We start from the raw sequence: 18,974 nt of genomic DNA on the forward strand, positions 1-18,974 counted from the left end.
GTTTCAGATCAACTCTTGGTTGTTTGGTACAAACATAGGGTTGCATATCTCATATTTAAATAGCCAATACTGGCCATTTAAGTGCTGATTAAATGTATGATCTGAAAATTAATAGTGGAAGTTAATCAACAATCTCTACTTAAGTTTTAAGCCATCTGAAATTGTTCCTTATATTGGCAAACATAAAATGATGAATCATCTAAATAGAAAATTAGCTATTAATAGCATTGCAAAATAAACTTGAAAACCTTGGCGAGTATGCGCTTGTACTCGTATTTAATTCATGAAATTTATATTAAAATGCAATAATCGTTTGAAAAGGTCATCTACACTACGGAAACCGGAAAGATTACAAATAATGTCTTATATTTACAATATGTACAGTACCGGTCATATCAATAGCACTACCATTTCAAAGTGGTATTGCTTGCCTCTTATGTTTATTTATTTTTAAGAATTCTCAATTAAAATAAAGTTCATTCGCTAACAAAACCTATATAAACACATGTTTAAAACTTTATAGAAATCTAGAAAAAATCTACAAATTTTCATCGAAATTTGAAACTTTCTTCCCCAGAAGTGTTAGACTGTTGTTTTTTTTAGTTTTAGTTAGGTTTTCATCCATATAACGAATAAACGCAATTTATTTTTACATTGAAGAAAACCGCATCACCTTCGACATAAAAATTCTACTTGCACATTATTTCACTAAAATTGAATGGGCTATAAAACTGTAAATGGCTCAATCCACGGTAATCGATACCGAATGAAACGAAAATAAACTTAAGAATTTGAGTGTATTTTTTCTAGTAAGTAAGAGTAAATAAATGTAAATTTCAAGACTGAAAGCAAAAACTTCGAAATGTATCTTAAAATTAGATATTTTTTACTTTAGGTTGTACCCTTTACAAACTCATATGAGAGGTAAATTCTCTTCAAAATTGACGAAGACTGATTTTCGTAGTCCATTGTCTTTTTTGCATTGTTTCAGTGTAATTTTCAGTAGTTTTTCGGGCAAGTACTAAATATTTTATTATATATTGAAGCAAAGCATATTTTAATGTCACGCCCGACCACTAAATACACAAAATAGTTCATTATTTGAAGACACATCTTGGACAGTGTAAAAAAGCTGACGAAAGTAACGCTATGACACTGGCGAATATGTGCGAATTGCTTTTAAATATTTATATGCTTCAATTTTGGAAAAAGAAACCGATTATGTTGGTCACGTCACGCCCGTCACATGTCACACCCGTCACAATTAAAAGTTTGACAAATTTGAAAAAATTCGGCCATGGACTGCTACCGTTACTTATCTGTTAATCTGAAATGTATCATATCGTCGTTTAAAGTACAAAACCGCGTATCAACAAAATGCAAAACCGCATATGTGAGGTTGCATAAATTATTTTCTAGAGTAAAAACACTCATATTTCAAAATGGTTCTCTCTTTTAGAAAGCAATCACATTTCTGGACAATATATTTCCGAACAAATGGATAAGGATTGAGCCAAGAGCTTGTGTGAGCAAATCCAATTTTTGGCAGCAAATGTCAGTTACGCGGTTTTGCAGAATGACGATATGCGTTTTTTTACTTTAAACGACGATATATCTATTTCTGATCACCAATGATAAAGCTTTTTATAAAGATATGTTGCTCGAGCGATGGGAAAACTTAAACTACGCTGTCACGGTTAAAAAGAAACCGTTACTTCAGTTGTCAGGGCAAAAACAGTATCTTATACAGTTTGATAGATAACAGCCTTATTAAAAGTGTTGTACTATTTGAAAATAAGGTCCTTTTAATGACTCAGACAGAACCTTTTATGTGTTCGAAAAATCCGATTTTTTGAGAAATAATAATGTGTATTTTTTTGTATTCATGTTTTGAATATAGCGGTCGCTGCAATTTGAACACCTGGTACAAGAGCAAAGGTCCGCAGTTATCTTCTTCTTCTTTTTTGGCGCTGTAACCGCCTTTGGCCGAGTTCAGCAAAGCACGCCAGTCGTTTCTCCTCTGTGCCAACTGACGCCAATTGGAAACGCCAAGTGAAGCCAAGTCCTACTTTTCCCAAAATGCGGTTAGCATGTTTACATACTGTTTTGCAAACTCCGCTCAGTTTTCCTATTCGTTTCTTTATTTTCTTCCTGCACTGGTGGAAAAATCCACACGCAAGCTTTCGATCACTGCTCTAGATGAAATTTCAGGACTCTTTGCAACTTTTCTTCTCATAACGAGCTCAATGTGAAATTTTGGGTTTTGAACCTCCCCCGTACTAAGTCTTGCATCTCTTCGTCAGCTCAAATTAGATTGAGCATCTGCGGCCAATTTTGGGCTACAAAATACCAAAAGGCAACCACACAAACTAAGGGTTTTTTTTTTAGAGCTGGGACTTCATCGGAAATGTTTGTTTTGCGAGTTTATACTTTCATTTGACGCCTTTTGTTTTAGAATCTTTATCTAAGTATATATTGTTTTAAAATTAATTTACGAGAAGAAGAAAAATGACAACAAAACAACAGGCATGGACACTCCGAACACACCACAAAGTACCACCAGGACAAAAATCACCGACTTTTACCTACCTGCAGGCAAAAACCATACAGAGACAACATAACGGATGTTAATATCGTGACAGCGAACCTACCAACCTATTACCTGTTTTTGAAATAAAAGAGGACACCATGGCATTTCTAATAATTAATCATCGACGAAAATCACATTACCTAAGATAAATGAACATAAATTAAGGACAAACACTCGAACCAGACAGAACGAAAAATGACACTGAAGATGGCACAATGCCGAAACCGGTTTGTCTGCAAACCAAACATGACAAGGGATAACGGAAATTCGTTCCAAAATAAATCATCTTACAACCCTGTCGGAAAAATCAACCAACACCAATACTACTTATTTACTTTAATAAATCTGCACTGAAATTTATACTTTTATAGGATGCCTAGTGTACTTACAGTCATGATAAAAATAATAGGGACACATTTCGACCAGTTTTGGCAATTTTTTAACTTTTTTTTTAACTTTGAACCACGCTAACCGATTTTTATAATTCTTTTTTTTTTTTTTAGGAAAGGCCTTCCCTCAGAGGTGGTCCCATACTAATTTGGTTTAGATCCGATCATTGGATCATGAAGAAACCAATGATAACCTTATATTTTTATATCAGAATTGAAGTCGGTTTTGTTTTTTGCTTAAAAATTACATGTTATTTTGTCGTTTAATGTTTATGTTTATGTTTTTGTAAGTTTTTTAGCCAATTCAATTCTAGTGCAAATTTCAAGTTCAGAATCCGCGAAGATTTTTCATAATTTTTTTTTTGCTGACGGTGTCACGCATTTGCTTCCATATGAAGTATGTTCGAAATTTTTTTTTCCTGAGCATCTGAGAGCAAGAAATTAATTTTAAAGACTGATTTAACTAATAAACTTATTTTTATTCTAAAACAATGCAAGCAATAGAAATCATAAGTATTGAAGGTAATTAACGTCTAAACGACGTGGTAAAGTATAAAAGGGTAAGTTATTATTTTTTACTTAATTCTTACTAACACTTTTAAATAGTAGCACCGAATTTAGCAAGTGTGGCAATTTCAACATTCCTAATTCAGAGTTAGCCGAAATTACAATTGCAAGTAATCGTGTAGTGCATAAACAAAAAAAAATAAATAAAAAATAAACATCCCAACCTTACAAAAGAATTCTTGAGACAATTTATACTTTTACTAAAAAGAGGCCTGCTGCATAGAGAGTAAAAAACTGTTTGTTTTTTAACCTTGAAGGCTAGACAGCTTTACCCACTCCCAGGCACCATTTTTATATACATATACGTATATAGTTCCTGCTTATCCATTTTGTATAATTCAGCTTGCACAAGTAAGCAGTTTGTATAATACGAGGACTTTTTTTTACCTTTTAAAAGCTGTTTTAAGTTTTTTGAGGTTAGGCGGTGTGCGTAAAAATAAACCAATTACAGCCATTTTAAGGGTGCTGTCTTATATTATATCAATATAAATATATGGCCAAAATTTCGTGGTCGTGCATTCATCGCTGCGCTTTTAATTACATCTTTAAGAGTTTTTGAGATTAAGTTTGTATGGGAGGTATGCGTTAAAGTAAATCGATTTCCAGGAGATAAATTCAGGAGTTAAAAGCCAATCCAAAAACCTCCCTGAGAGTCAAGAGGCCTCTACATTCGTTTCTCCTTTTTTTTTGTATGGAGCGACACAAATTGAAGGGCTTCTTCTTTCGCTACTCATGGAAGGCCTTCCAGAAGGGCATTTATAGGACGTGCTTCAGAAGGTCTTTTGGAGGAGCTCTTTTAAAAAGTTGCTTCTTTAACTTATAAAAATCATGCACCTTGGAAGTACGTATCTATTTGCTTACGGTTTATATCAGACACATATGTGTTATTGCAACTTAAAACGTTATTGAAATTTATTTGTAGTGCTAAATAATATAAATTTCGCGTAAATTGTAAATGAATAAGACCTTCTAGAAGGCATGCAAGCACTTTCTTCAGCCCCTCTTGGGTAGGCCTCTTAGAATGGCTTTACTTAAGAAGGCCTACCTATTACTCCATTATTGTGAATATATGGACGGACGAAATTTCGGAGTTCCTCATACAACGGTGCCCTTTGAACGGCATTTTTAAGACGTTTTTGAGGTTAGGTTTGTATGGAAGGTATGCTTTAAAATAAACCGATCACCGATTTTTCGTTTTTTCTTGATTTATGTCCCTAGGGTTACATACTAACAATTAAAGCCCTACGCCTACGGCTAAACCACTGTGCGGCGTCGTCTGTTACAACTGTCATACAAACACACGTATTAAATTTTATTTGACATTTTGCCGGCGAACGCATGTTTGCTACCTTCAAGCCCGCAAACGATCTTGGTTCTTTTTTCAACGAAAATTAAAACTGCCCGGCTACAACTACCTTCCTTGAACGGCATTGCGCTGACTTTTTCGGATGAAGTATGATATTTGGCTGTTTGACAGAAAGTTAACAAGGCGACGCATGTAGAGGAGCGCAGCAAGAAAGCTATAAACTCCATGTACGCCTGTAAATCGGCGATAGAGAAAAACTAGGGCTTAAAGCCTCAGATCGTGAACTGGGTGGTTCTCTTCCTCGGCATCACCGTTTGGGGGCCTACTTAAAAAAATAAAAACTACAAACATTCAAAGGGTGGCCTGCATTATGATCAACCTCGACTAAAGCCCTAAAGACCTTGCTCCACTTTCTACCTGTGCCCTCATCTGGTAATATTTGCAAAAGTTCTAACCCAGCAAACACAGTTTCAAACGTTTGACAAAAACGTATTTCTCAATTTGATATCAAATGTTTTTCTCAAATGATTCTCAAATTGAAAACGAGGTTTAAATTTTACATTTGAAATTCATTTGAGGTTGATTTGAAGAAAGATGTCAAGTATCAAACGATATAAAAATGCGCAGTTGAATTAAAAATTGTAAGAATAAAGTTAAGATCAATTGAAAAAAAAACGATGAATAGAAAAAAACTTTCAAGGGGAAAGCCCAGAAATAGTGGATTTGATATTTGCGCGGATTGAAGAAGCTGCATCCCTTCAAGACGAATTTATTATAAATTACTTTATCTTAATTGTTTCTTTTGTTATTTACATACGTATGTACATCGCGAAGAAATATACATTTCCTATAATAAATTTTATTTCCACATTTGAAGTACAATTGATAAATAACCTTTGAATGGAGATCAAACTCCTCTTTTTATTGAGAAAGCTGTAATTTTCAAATCAATATCAAATCATTTTCAAATGTTTGCTGGGTATAAGGTATCGCGAAGCAAACCAGGCATTTGTAATATGTAAATAATATAAGGAGGACGCAATCCTTAACTTTGGATAGCACACAGATTTAAATTAAGGACCATCGGTATGCATTGCAACTTTTGTTTAAATTTATTAAAAAATATATTATGGGCTCAGGTTGCGCCAATTAGTGTCAGCATTTATGTATGACCCCAAGGCTTTAACATTTAACATCCTGCCCAGTCCAGAGATTTTACTGGGTGACGAAGATTAAAGATGGGCAAGTCATTTTGCAATTGATCGTCGTTAAAACACGAAATTATCACCATCCCCACCTGCGTTGACTCCTCCCGTATTGATCGCTTACGAAGTTTGTAAAATTATATTCCTGTGTGCAAAAGGGATTACTCATATACTCGCAAGCGAGTATTCGCGCAGCAATCATATAATGCTCTCAACTTTTACTGGGTAATGACGCGACACTTGTCGGAAGACTTGTCTTTCGAAACTTATGGATACTTAGTTTCTCTACATTATAGTATCAACTAATTCACACAATAATAAATATACTCTAACTTATCGCTATACATATGGGTGTATATGTATAAATGTACATTTAATAAGAGCTTTGATAAATACATCTAGTCTGTAAGATTGTATAAATCATAGATTCCAAGTAAATGAATATGTATATATTGTACTTACAATCATCGCCTACTGGGCCAGCTGAACATTGTGCAGGTGGATCTCTGCCCAGATCTTGTAGTTCCTGTAAAAATCAAATAGGTTATTACAATTGTCGATACATTTTTAATTACCAATTTCAATGCATTTTATGGCAAATAAAGGTGCGAATTAATTCTCAAGTAATGTCTCAAAATATTCGACATTATTATTAAATTTATTGCAAAGTGTACATAGAGATATTTCCAAGTGTACGTACACAGGTAACCGAGCGTAAAGTGAGCACAGACAACGCAATTTCGCATTCATGCCAACGACATATTCAAAATAATATAAAGAGTAAAGGAAAAAATTAAAATATGGAAAGTTCATTGGCCCCGTCCAAATTCTGCCTAAACGAATACAGATGTGTGGAACATCAAAAAAAAGGGAGACATTGGCGACTGCCAGCAACGGTGATTCTTCTGGACACCAGCGTATAGGCGCCGCAAACACAGATACATACGCATACATATGCCTATGAAAATGCACCCAATTTATACTTAAAGGTTTTACTGTCGATGTGGTTCACACAATGTTGCGGCAAGTATAAGAAAAAGGAAAGCACATGGTGTCAAGGTGAAAGGATAACAAAATGTTAAATCTTCAATGGCTCTGAAGGGAGTGTATTTAACAGGTTTTTATGCAGGAGTGGTACTCCAAGATGATATTTTGATATTGGGATCATCAACTAAAAGCACATATAAGTTACAAATTACATTCATTCCTCTAAACATTTACGCACATGATTTCACTCATCGAAAAGATCTAAAACTTCTAAAATTGCGACAATTTACGAATTTGCAGAGAGACGAGTTTCATTTCTTAACCATCGCACAAGAACTAAATATTTCGGCATGGTGACGATAGCGCACCATGACAAGACCACGACAATCTCCTACGTCGAACTAGAAGCCAAAGCAGCGCGTGTGAATCGTCAAACGATAACAAAAACAATACCAACAATGGCAGGCCTACGACAACGTAAATATGCTTTGAGGAAATTAAGAAAAACATAAATTTGGACTGTATAAAAATAAATTTACGAACGGGAAATATAGATACAAACGTACAAACAGTTGTTGAATATGGATACTGCTGTTGGAAAGCACTCAAAAACGCATGCCTAAACTACCTACATATATATAAGATTGGACGAATCATTGGGAATCCAGGAAATCCGAACCGCATTGAATAGTGAATTTTACAGCAGCGGAAGATTAGTTGCGTTTTTACACACTATCCAGAAAAAAACTAGTATGTATATGTATAACAATTCTACTGTAGAGGAAATTAAGAGAGTAAATGACTGCTGAACTTGTAAGTTTTACTGGGTTTTCGCTGGATAAATTTTTACCAATAAAAAATTGTTTGTGGGGCTTTTATAGAGATAATTGATATAAGAAACCTATTTAAATATATAATAAGCAGGGCCGAAGAAAATAAGCAGAAAAAATCCATTTTAACCGCTTAGAAAAGAACTAATACATTGGTAAACATGCTTGCAAATATGCTCGCAAAACAACGTAATTTAGTGTACAGTTTAATGTTTTTTATTTTATTCAGTTTATTTAAAGGATTGAAAAATTATGGACAATCAAGTGTTGCTGGATATTCTCAAATAAAAGAGATCTGAGCTGGTCGTTTTAAGTTCTTATCAAATTTCCTACGCTTTCTACTATGGTTTGCTAAAGTCTGTTTGTGAAGAGTACAATGTACCCTTGCTTTCAACAGAAATATATGCCCGTTCCATTATTTTGGAAGGAACTGTCAAAACTCTTTGGCCACTACTATTCACACACACGAAATATAATAGCAAATCATTTCTTGACCGTTTTCTTAAAATGTCCGTAAGTTTAATACATTGAAATAAGCAAAATAAGCATGATCGTAAAAATTAAGCTTGAAAACCCTGAATAAGCAAAATAAGCAATTCCAAACAAATGCTTAAACTTTTCGACCCCGATAATAAGATTTTAATTGATAAAATAAACCTATTTAAATATATAAGATAGGAAATACTATTTTTCATTTCAGAAAGCAGTTGCATGAGAAGTCACACCTTGCATGTAAAGTGTCTTTCGAAAGAGGTTTTTTATTTCCAAAAGTCGAATTGCAGATTGCTAGTGCAGCACGAGCGAGTTGAAATATATCTGTGGTCATAAGCAATAACCGCCGAAGTCGAAAAACCTGAATTCGCAAAAAAAAAAACGTTTGGATTGTAATGTTAACGTTATGGGGAAACCAAAATATGGTCGCGTATAACTTTTTAAATAGCCTAGCTGGCGAGATGGGGCTTTCACATACACATGGAATAGTGGTAGTAGAATAACTCAATTCTTTCTAAAGTCGACTTGGCGGTTATTGCTTATGACCACAGACATTTCCGAACCGATTTGTCCTCTCAATTGCAGTCACATCTTGCAACTTTTATTTCTGAAAAAATAAAATTTCTCTTTCTCAATTTGACAGCGAATTGCGTGGAAAAGTTGGAAACATTGTCACGCCTGACACGCTCTCAAATGACGGCTGAACTTGTAAGTTTTATAGGCACCATAGACGGTGCGTCTGACTCGCGAGACATCTGTGTACGTGTTGACTCGCCTTTCGACTGCACACAGTTGAGTCACTCAGAGTCATGTCGGTGTAACAAACACATATTTATTTTCACTAACACTTCCAAACCGACTCGCGAGCAGCGTTGCCAGAAGAGAACTTTTCCCGTTTTGTGGGAATTTTGAACGAAAAATATAAGGGGGGAAAAATGGTCGCCGTGCCCATAAATATTATAATAATCCTATTAGGCTAAAATAGTGGGAAAGCTGTATAGAATTTAAAGTTAATTTACGCGAAGAATCTCGCCCGTCAGCATCCACCTCCAATCAAACTCGAGCATTTTGAACAATATCTACAGTGAGCCTTCTTCCTAAGAAATCTTAATTGCAAAAACATGCAAAAACGCAAAAGCATGTGCAAAAATATAAGTCAATTCACTATGTGCGTTTGCGGCGGAGCACAATATTGCATTTGATCACTTATCAGTGCTGTTGAAAACGGTGTTCAGTAATTCAAAAATTGCATCACAATTGCACACGAATGATATGTACAAACAACGCATAAGTAGATGCAATATATGTTTTAAAGTAATATTTTTATATTAAGAATATAATGAATGTTTATTATTACTGACTGAGTTATACAGTTATTGATCGTATAAAGAATAAAACAAGGAGAATAATTGATTTGCCATTTTTAAAAACTGGGTTATATAAAAAGGAGAAAAAAACGGGAAAACCTAAAATGAAAAACGGGAAAAATATATACAATTGCATGGACAAAAAGGGAATAGGCTCGCACAAAATTTGGCAACACTGCTCGCAATTCAGACGCTCCGTGTATGCCGCCAATTACTGGCTTTTCGATGGATAAAGTTTTACCAGTAAACAAATTGTTTGTGGGGCTTTTATAGGTCTAATTTATAAAAGAAACCTATTTAAATATATCATGCGATTTTAATTCATAAAATATACCTATTTAAATATATAATAAGATTTTAATTCATAAAACAAACATTTAAATATATAAGATTTAAGCTGTCAAAAGGAACCTATTTTTAAATATATAAGATAGGAAATACTATTTTTATTAGAAAATATCTTTGGAAATAACAATTTAATTAATCGTTCATAAAACTTGCAAATCGTTACTGGTTGTGCATTTTCGTACTTTCTTGCATGCTTCTCTCGCTGAAAAAAATGAAAATTCTCGTAAACCTGTTTACTGGAAAGTTGCTGGATTTTTTTTTTACTGAAGAATACAACAAAACAAAGCACCTTTTATGTTGTGACTGAGTAGTTAGAGGTACGTACTACCATTCTGTATAACCTCGCTTCGATCCCTGGACCGGCCAGCATGTAAATTATAAATAGCTTTTCTAACAACGGTGGGCTTAACGGGCAATAGCAAAGCTCAAAATGTATTTCCGCCATGAACATACTTCCCATAAAATCCCTTAGACGTTGGGAGGTGGCGTATAATGGTAGGTCCTTCCATTTGTGTAATACCAAAACGCACAAAAAATATTATGTATTAAAATTATGGTATATCTAATAGAAGGTCATCTATAGAGCTCCTGCTTAAGATAATGGTACTTCGGTATATGATGCGTGGTTCATGAAAAAAAGTTCCAACCCGTTGCTGGTTGAGATCATGACAATTTGGTGATGTGAATGCGACGATCATGTCGCTAACAGTGACGCTAAGATACTGCCCCGTATGATTTTAGCGCACACATAATAAGCCACCATTATTATGGCATGAATAAAAGGAAAAATAAAAGGGGAAGGGAAACAAGTAGCATTTGTAATTGGGTGCCCGCAAACGTTGAAAACGGCGGTTTCAAGTACATAACTAAAATCCCAAAAATAACCGGTCAGCTGGAAAAAGAAAATTGGTGTTAGTTTCACTTGCTTCTCCATTGTGCGAGGCTAAATGAAAGAAGTAAAATGAGAGGGCAGCGTAAATGAAAATCTACCGCTTTCTGTGTATCTCCATTTACGTATTTATGAGGTATGTATGAAAGTATACGTAAGCTCAAAAATTTACAAGTCATTAACAATAAAATTAGGTGAAATAAAAAAATTGTTAAGCGCGGCTTACTAAGAATTTCTGGCAAAATATCGGTACATACATATTAATAAACTGTTAAGTTGCAATCGTAAACCCTCTTCCGCAAATAGTGATAATTCTTATACCACTCTCATACTTAATAGCCCAAACAATCTTGCATTATTGGACTGCATATTTAAAACAGCAAATCCATCAAAACGTACTTTCCATCTGAGTTGTCTTTTCGTATTATCCAGCAAAAAATATCCAGTAACTTGCCAGTAACCAAATTTCGGAGAGTAAGCCAATATTTACTCCCAATTAGAGTAATATGCAAGAAAGTACGAAAACGGAAAACCAGCAAGAAGTTGCAAGTTCTATAAACAGTTGATTAATTTGTTATTTTCCGACGCAATTTTCTAAGTAAAATACTATTTCCTATCTTAATATATATTTAAATAGGTTTGTTTAGTCAATTGCAACTCTAAAAGCACCACAAACAATTTTTTGGCAATGTGAATTACATTAGTTGCGATCCCGTACGAGTCCGGACTAGTCAGAAATAGTCAAAATCAGTCAGATTTTACTGGAAATCGATCCCGTACTCGGTTCTCTGACTATTGAGAGGACAAAAAAGAGAGTAAATACCAAGAATGATAGAAAATTTTTATTGGCGTATTTTATAGACTTTATATGCATACATAATTTTATTGTAAGGATGCCGATTCAAATTAATAAAAATCAATGTTTCTTGCACGACGGTTGATTCTTCTGGCATGATTGAAGGTGCTGCCACATATTTTGTTGTCGCTTATGATTGTCACTGTGCCATGATTTTGTTTAAATTTTTGTAAAGTTGCTTACCACACTTACGATTGCTATAAATTTTGCTTCCATTTTTTAAGATTTTCTAATTTGGTGTCTTGAAACTAAAAACAAAAGCACCAAAAACGCGCCAAGCACCAAACTCAAAAATTTTCGGTTTTGAATATCAACTAAATTTGGTGCGAAAGGCATGAAGTTGGCAACAGGGAATGTAAACAAAAGTATTTTATGACGTCAGCGATTAGGTGGATGCTGTCAAATCGACGAAGAGAGGGTTAGCGGTCCGCGAATGGCGCGACCTTTATTTTCTGGATCGTGAGTAAATACGGTTCTCTCTCTGTCAGAAGTTACCAGTTTTAGTCCGAGAATTTTTTGCTGGTAAATTCTGGTAAATGTGTCAAACGATCAGCTGTAGTGTGTTTGGCAACCAAATTGTAAACAAAAAAGTGCACTCTGCTAATTCATGTTGAAAAGTATTTAATTACTTGTTTAAGTGGATTCTAATGAATTTGAAAGTATTTTTGGTTATTTACATGTGTCAGCTGAGTGCGTTTACATACAAAATTAGCAAAAATTTACAACCAAAATTTTGAGGTTATGTTGAAGTTGACAGAAGTTACCATTTTTTACTAGAAAGCGATCCCGTACTTTTCCATGTTACTCTCGCTCTGAGCGAATTTTTATTTTTTGACAGTTTTACTAGTCCGAGTCCGAGGAATACGGGATTGCACCTATTAAGCATCATGCCATCAGCTGTTTTTCTTACTATCAAAAGTTGCTAGTAAAAATTTATCCAGTAAAACTTGCAAGTTCAGCTGTCATTTTTGGTATCTCAATTCTCTCTATTTTGCTGGTTTCTTGCAAGTTTTTGCGTACGAAAACGGCTTCCAGTATAAACCAGTAAAATTAGTACTGAATTTACTGGATAGTGCGTACGCGAACACCAATTAAGCGATGAATACTGTACTTATTATATATATAGCCCAAACAATCTGTATAGAACAACCAAACTGGTTAATTAGCAGCAGGTTGATGCTTCACCAAATACCAGAAAACAATTTTTAAGGAAATAATAACAAAGGCGACCGACTATAAATTTCTATTTTCAAACTTTCTTCGGCGATTTTCATTTAACCATTTTGGTTTAGCGATCCATCAGCCGATACCATATTCAAAAAAAAAATAAAAATTCCCATTTTATAAATTCAATGGCCATGACGACGACGGCAACCGCACAATCAACTGCTACGTCGCTGCCGCTGCCCGCTTTGACGACGCAGTTATGTCTCGCAGCAGCGGATGAAGAAACAAAGGAAAACCAGCAAATTGTAGTCATCGCATGAAGAGGAAACAGTGTTGCATTGTGACTAAGAACAAAACTGTGCCAATAAGATTTAATTTTATAAGCATAAATTCAAATATGGAAAACAAATTTAAGGAAGTTACATTGAAGCCGCATTGCGACCTTTTGACATGCAAATAGTTTTATTCGATACATAGTAACTTTAAGTTAAAAATGGTAGTTTAGTTACTAAATAATAAGCATAGGCTCAAAATCCACTAGCAACACTGTTTATAGTACAAGTTAAAAAAAAAAAACAAGCAACGTCAATGCACTGTACTCTCCAATAAGTGCAAGCGGGACCAAATCAAAAACCTCAAAGCAGAGTTGAAACATAAGATAGCCCATTACAGGCACCAGAACGAGACAACCAGCGGTGTAAAAGCGTGACCAGATCCGAGCGAATTGGCGAAACCGCAAACTGCGGAGAATTACAAAATAAAAAAATAAAAAATTATCACAATCCGGTGAGCCGCCCAGTACAAGGCAACACTGTTGGAAACGATTGTGGCCGAACTTGAGTACTACCGAGGCGATTAGACATAAGCTACGCTGGCGTCGAAGTTAGCGCCGACTTTCGACGTGATGGCAACACAGGCTTTATAGCCGAGGAATATACATACGTTTTAGCAAATATGGACACAACATGAATCCTTGCAAAAATTTGGTATGCCTGCCAACCGTAAATATAAAATTAGTACAATATAAAAGTGGCCAGCATTCATTAGTCTGGCATTTAACACCGACGACTGAGCAGCTGGCAGTGTACTACTCTAATAAAAGCGTCGCCACGAATATAGTTAGGAAAGCAAAATACGTGTGCGGAAAAGAAATGGAAAGTACCAACAGCGGTGCGCCAGCCGCGCTGCTGCTGAGCCGTTTCCTTCTTGTTTCCATATTTATCTCGAAGGTTTTTGTCTCCTTTTTGGCTAGCTTTTTTTACGGCTGACTGGAAGCAAGGATATGAGGAATACAACGCAAACCAAGCTAATAATTCTAATTCTGAGGTAGGGAGTATACACGGGTTGTGTGGAATATTAAATTTATATAAATATAAATCAAAAAAGTTATTGGTTTATACATATGTAGGTTTATGCGTAAATCGAGCAAGTTCATTATTAGGTTAGAAATATGCTGGACTTTTGCTTGCCGATTGATGTTGAAACACACATAATTTACTATGTATACCACTCAATTGAGTAACAATACCAGAGAACTAAAAATTAACGAACAGCACCAAAAATATCGCCAACTATAATGCACAATTTCCGGAAAATTAATTAAAATAAAGAGTTTCACAGGACTATAGACAAGGTGCACTTTGGATTCACTAAATCATTAGTTGTTCACACAAAAAATGCACACTTTGGCAAGACACTGACATTCATCGCAGCCAATCCACCTCATAGGAGTTTCCATATACAGGGTATTAGCCGGAGTGTCGAAATTAATAATGGGTCCTTATATCAGTCATCTGCTCAATATTCCTGCATAACTTAATTTACATAGCTAGTTTTTAATTATTTTTTCTCTAATTTCCCTTCTAATATACTGTCACCATGAACACCAGACGTCGTGGTCGTTGCTATCGCAGCCGCTGTCGGTGCTTCGTCGCCCATTTTCGATCAATTCTTCCCCGTCATTTCTTCTGCTGGCTCATCGTTTCACGTTATTTCTTGCATAAAGAAGTTTCACACCATGCCCTAAAATGCATTTCAATTTCTTGCCTATTTTACGCACTTTTAAACATACCTTATTAATTCTTTTTAACGCCATTTTGTAGCAATTTGATTTTTAATGTGTGTGGAGCGCAGCGCACAAAATTAAATTTATATTAAAAAAGAAAATTTTTCCTTCTTTGCCGTTTAAAACCCACGAGTACGACGATTTCAATTCTCGCAGCAATCGCACTGAATTTTTGTCTTGACGAACAACGACGACCAATGAGACCGAACGACCACGAAGACAAAACGCAGCAGTTTCGATTCGCTTCGGTGCTCGACTGCTTCAACGTCGATTATGCAGTACGGCTACTCAATATCCGTTTCTTATGAAGACAACTGCAGAGTGACTAGCGCAGATAGTACTCCAGATTGTCGGAAGCTGACAAACCAGGGAGAAAACAATACGCGCAAGCAAGACAACGATCTAATAGATTTTATTTTTGACAGCCGGAATTTGAGCAGCTCGGCGAATTTTTTCTGCACACATACACTTTTTCGCTTATAATCTTTTCCAATTCGCTTTCAATGTTCAATAGCCTTTTTCAACGTCGTCTTTACCAACTTTTCAAAAGCCTCGCAAACCGATTTACAGTTTTTTTGGAAAGCCAAAACGAAAATATTACGCCTACTTCAGTGGCGTTCAGCAAGCTTATGACTTTTCGATTAACTTTCTTCAGGTGAAATCTAAATTATACACTAGGGTTGCCTCCGCCCGAATGACTCTCGTCGATGATGCGAATTGCAGTGTTTCGTTTTCGTTTTCAATAGACAAAAAAGGGTGGCGAATTCAAATGGCACGATGGCGGTTGATTCACACTTTCGCCGTTCACTGAAATTTTATTTTCTGCGAACTGGATGATAGCTAGAAATTGCATTGAATTTTTATTTTAAAGACTATCAAATTTTCCTACGCCAGTCATTTGAAATTATCTATATCCGAAAATCTTCACTATTTCCACTTGAAATTTATTTTCGAATTAACAACCAGAAAAGTTAAACACAACTATGTTTATTTCACTTCAACGCATTCACATTCATATGTATAATAGAGAAGTCATTTAGGGTAAATAGCTGTCACCTTCACTCAGTGCATAGTCGGTAAAGAAGTTCAGCAAAATTTTAATAGGGATATTCACACCATGACCAGAAATCTATAAATAAACTTGAAGCTAATGGGGTTTTCGCACGCTGCGATTTTTCAGGCAACTTTTGCGTTCAACTCACGCAGAGTTGCACGAAAAAAATGGAATGGCTAAAAATATCAAAATATAAAACAAATATCAAAATATTCGACATAAAAAGGCGTTTGCATTGTTCAACTTTGCATTCTACTTTTGCTTGAACGGCCTTTCAGCTAATCGCTTTCAACAAAGTTGGTCGCCAGCCATTCAACTTTTTTTTAATGCAGCCGTGCAACGCCCTTGAACGCAAAAGTCGAAACCAAAATTGCCTCGTGCGAAGCGAATTTATACGAGGTGGTGTTACTGGCGAATTTAGATTTTCGCCGCGGTACTTATTAATGTCAAAATGATGTTTTTGTAAACAAGGCGAATTCATATCACAACAATTACACTATTTTGACATTAATAAGTACCGCGGCGAAAATCTCAATTCGCCTGTAACACCACCTTGTATAAATTCGCCTTGCTTGTGTCGTTCGTTCCAAGCCGAATTCATACAAGGTGGTAGCAAGAATACAACAACAACAACCACATGTATTTTCGTTCTTGATGTATTTTGTATTGCGGGTGTATTGTAGCGAATACTGCTGCAACGCGAGGCGAACAACGAGAAATAGGCAGAATGTTCGAGGAATGACGTAGAATGTTCCACAAAGAGAAACCTCAAGTTGAATAAACACTGCGGACAGCGAGAGAAAGAGAATGAGCGATAAACTTCAGAACGTTCTAGAGTTGCCATAAGTGCGAGCGCAGGTATATAAGGGCGCCGCCACAGCGAAGTTAGTTAGTTACAAGTCAGTAGCTCGTTTCTGTAACTCTTCTCTACCGATTATTTCTCTACTGGTAGAGAATATATGTCATTCTCTACTACTCATTAGCAGTAGAGAACAGGGCGGCGAATTTATATCTCAATTCGCCTTGGTTGAGAATTGTTACAGAAACGAGCTACAGCAAGCTACAAGTAAAGTGAGTTGCGAATAAGCAAGCTATAAGTTTAATTGTGTTAACAAGTTTTGTAAAGCGTTGTAATTGCTTTAACGAGTATTGTAAAGTGTTTGGAACAAATGCAGTTGGGCTCCAAATCCCCAAAAAAAATATTGGAATCGATAGAGATGAATGAGCTGAGTATAACGGTATACTTCTTTTTTTGGTCAAACAACAACAAAAATTATCAAAGGTCATGATTCAATAATACAAGGTTAGATAATTATTGACAGCTGCGGTTTGACACTCCCTTACAAAAGGTTGCATTTGCGAAGGACAGAGAAAGGGCAAGAATGCAATCCCTTGTTGCGAAAATGGTAGTAGAAAAGTACGCAAAGTAGGCAATTAGTAGTGAAATTCCTTTTGTAAATTCTAAAGTATTTGCAGGAAATCTGGCATTTTAAACGAAATGTTGAACGTAATATTTATATATCTACGTGAATTACGTAATTTATATGCTATTTAGCTGTATAAAAACTGCAAAATGACTCAAAATTAAAATAAGACTACTATGAGATTGATATAAACATCCAATGCTTATGTTTTCATCAGTTAAATATGCTTCATATGCATATACAAATAAACATATTGCACAAAAGCTTATACTTTTATTTCACACCAAAGCTACACTGTTTCCATGTAAATTTGCAAAGAAGCAACACGGTGCCTTTGCTAAGGGAGCGGTGCGAGAGAGACAACTGTCAATTTATCGAACCTTGTATTATTGAATCATGATCAAAGGTTAAAGTTCAAAATAAGCAAGTTTTGAAATCAAGATTTCTTAAAAACGGATGGATGGATCTTGAAAATTTTGATCTCATTTAATAGGAAATTTGATTCCCTTTAATTTGGTATATGTACTTTATTATATGTTGTATAGTTCTTACAAAAATTGAATTAATGAAAAATCATTATAAAAAACACCTTTTGCAGAGAACACCTTTATGCGTAGGCGGCCTGCGGCCATATATGTAATACTTCTATATTGGTAGTAAGCTAACATCTCAATGTGTAAGCATTCCGAAATTAAAGCGAGACAGTCTAGTACTGTTTTTGTCAATGTATTGTGTACTTGAGTGCCGTTTTTTTGTAAATGTGTCGTGTACATGTTTATTTACAAACGTATGTGTTCCTTTTCCTTCGTAAGTGTTTATTGATATATCTGTACTGTAGTGTTTTCGGACGGTACTAGCTCTTACTGCCAATATAGGAGTATTACATATATGCCTGGGGCCGCACTTAGGGATTATAACCCTCACAACGTAGAATTCCCTTTCTGTGTTGCGAAGAAAAGGCACTGAACACCTTTTGCAGAAAACACCTTTCTGCGTAGGCGGCCTGCGGCCGCACTTAGGGATTATAACCCCCACAACGTAGAATTATCTGTCTGTGTTGCGAAGAAAAGGCACTGAACACCGTTTGCAGAGAACACCTTTCTGCGTAGGCGGCGTCGGCCGCACTATGTCTGATTAACACAAATCGGAGGTAGAAGCTCCGGTTAAATACAACGACTGCTTTATCGATCACATGTTATATGCATGATGTCGAAATCGTCGATAATGATGTTTAACAGACAAGAAGTGATAACCAGACATTGAACAACCGGCCCTTAGGGTTTGTAAGCTTTTTTTTATACCCGAGCGCACTTGTGCACAAATGATCAGAATGAAAAGAGAAATCGATTAAGCGGTGACTGTCTGTCCGTCCGTCTGTGCACACGATAACGCGAGTAAAAATTAAGATATCTTAACGAAACTTGGTACGTGTACTTCT

At 35.6% G+C, this 18,974-nt stretch overlaps 1 protein-coding gene across 2 annotated transcripts in view; it reads right to left on the bottom strand.

Moving 5' to 3' along the window:
* LOC118738007 (ubiquitin-conjugating enzyme E2-17 kDa) overlaps window positions 1–15,694 on the bottom strand; it is a 30,238-nt gene extending 14,544 nt beyond the window's left edge. Inside the window, exons 1-2 of one of the 2 annotated variants that reach the window (XM_036468868.1) lie at window positions 15,065–15,694; window positions 6,520–6,583 (exon numbers count right to left, since the gene is read on the bottom strand). In XM_036468868.1, coding sequence (XP_036324761.1) covers window positions 6,520–6,583; window positions 15,065–15,088 — 88 coding nt within the window. In that variant the 5' untranslated portion in view covers window positions 15,089–15,694. Of the gene's footprint in view, window positions 1–6,519; window positions 6,584–15,052 lie in introns of both variants that reach the window. The other variant, XM_036468867.1, reaches the window with a different exon arrangement.
* Between the last annotated feature and the right edge of the window lie 3,280 nt (window positions 15,695–18,974).

The sequence above is a fragment of the Rhagoletis pomonella genome, unplaced genomic scaffold (assembly GCF_013731165.1).
Source record: "Rhagoletis pomonella isolate Grant_MI unplaced genomic scaffold, Rhpom_1.0 Rhpom_scaffold_00004, whole genome shotgun sequence".
NCBI lineage: Eukaryota > Metazoa > Arthropoda > Insecta > Diptera > Tephritidae > Rhagoletis > Rhagoletis pomonella.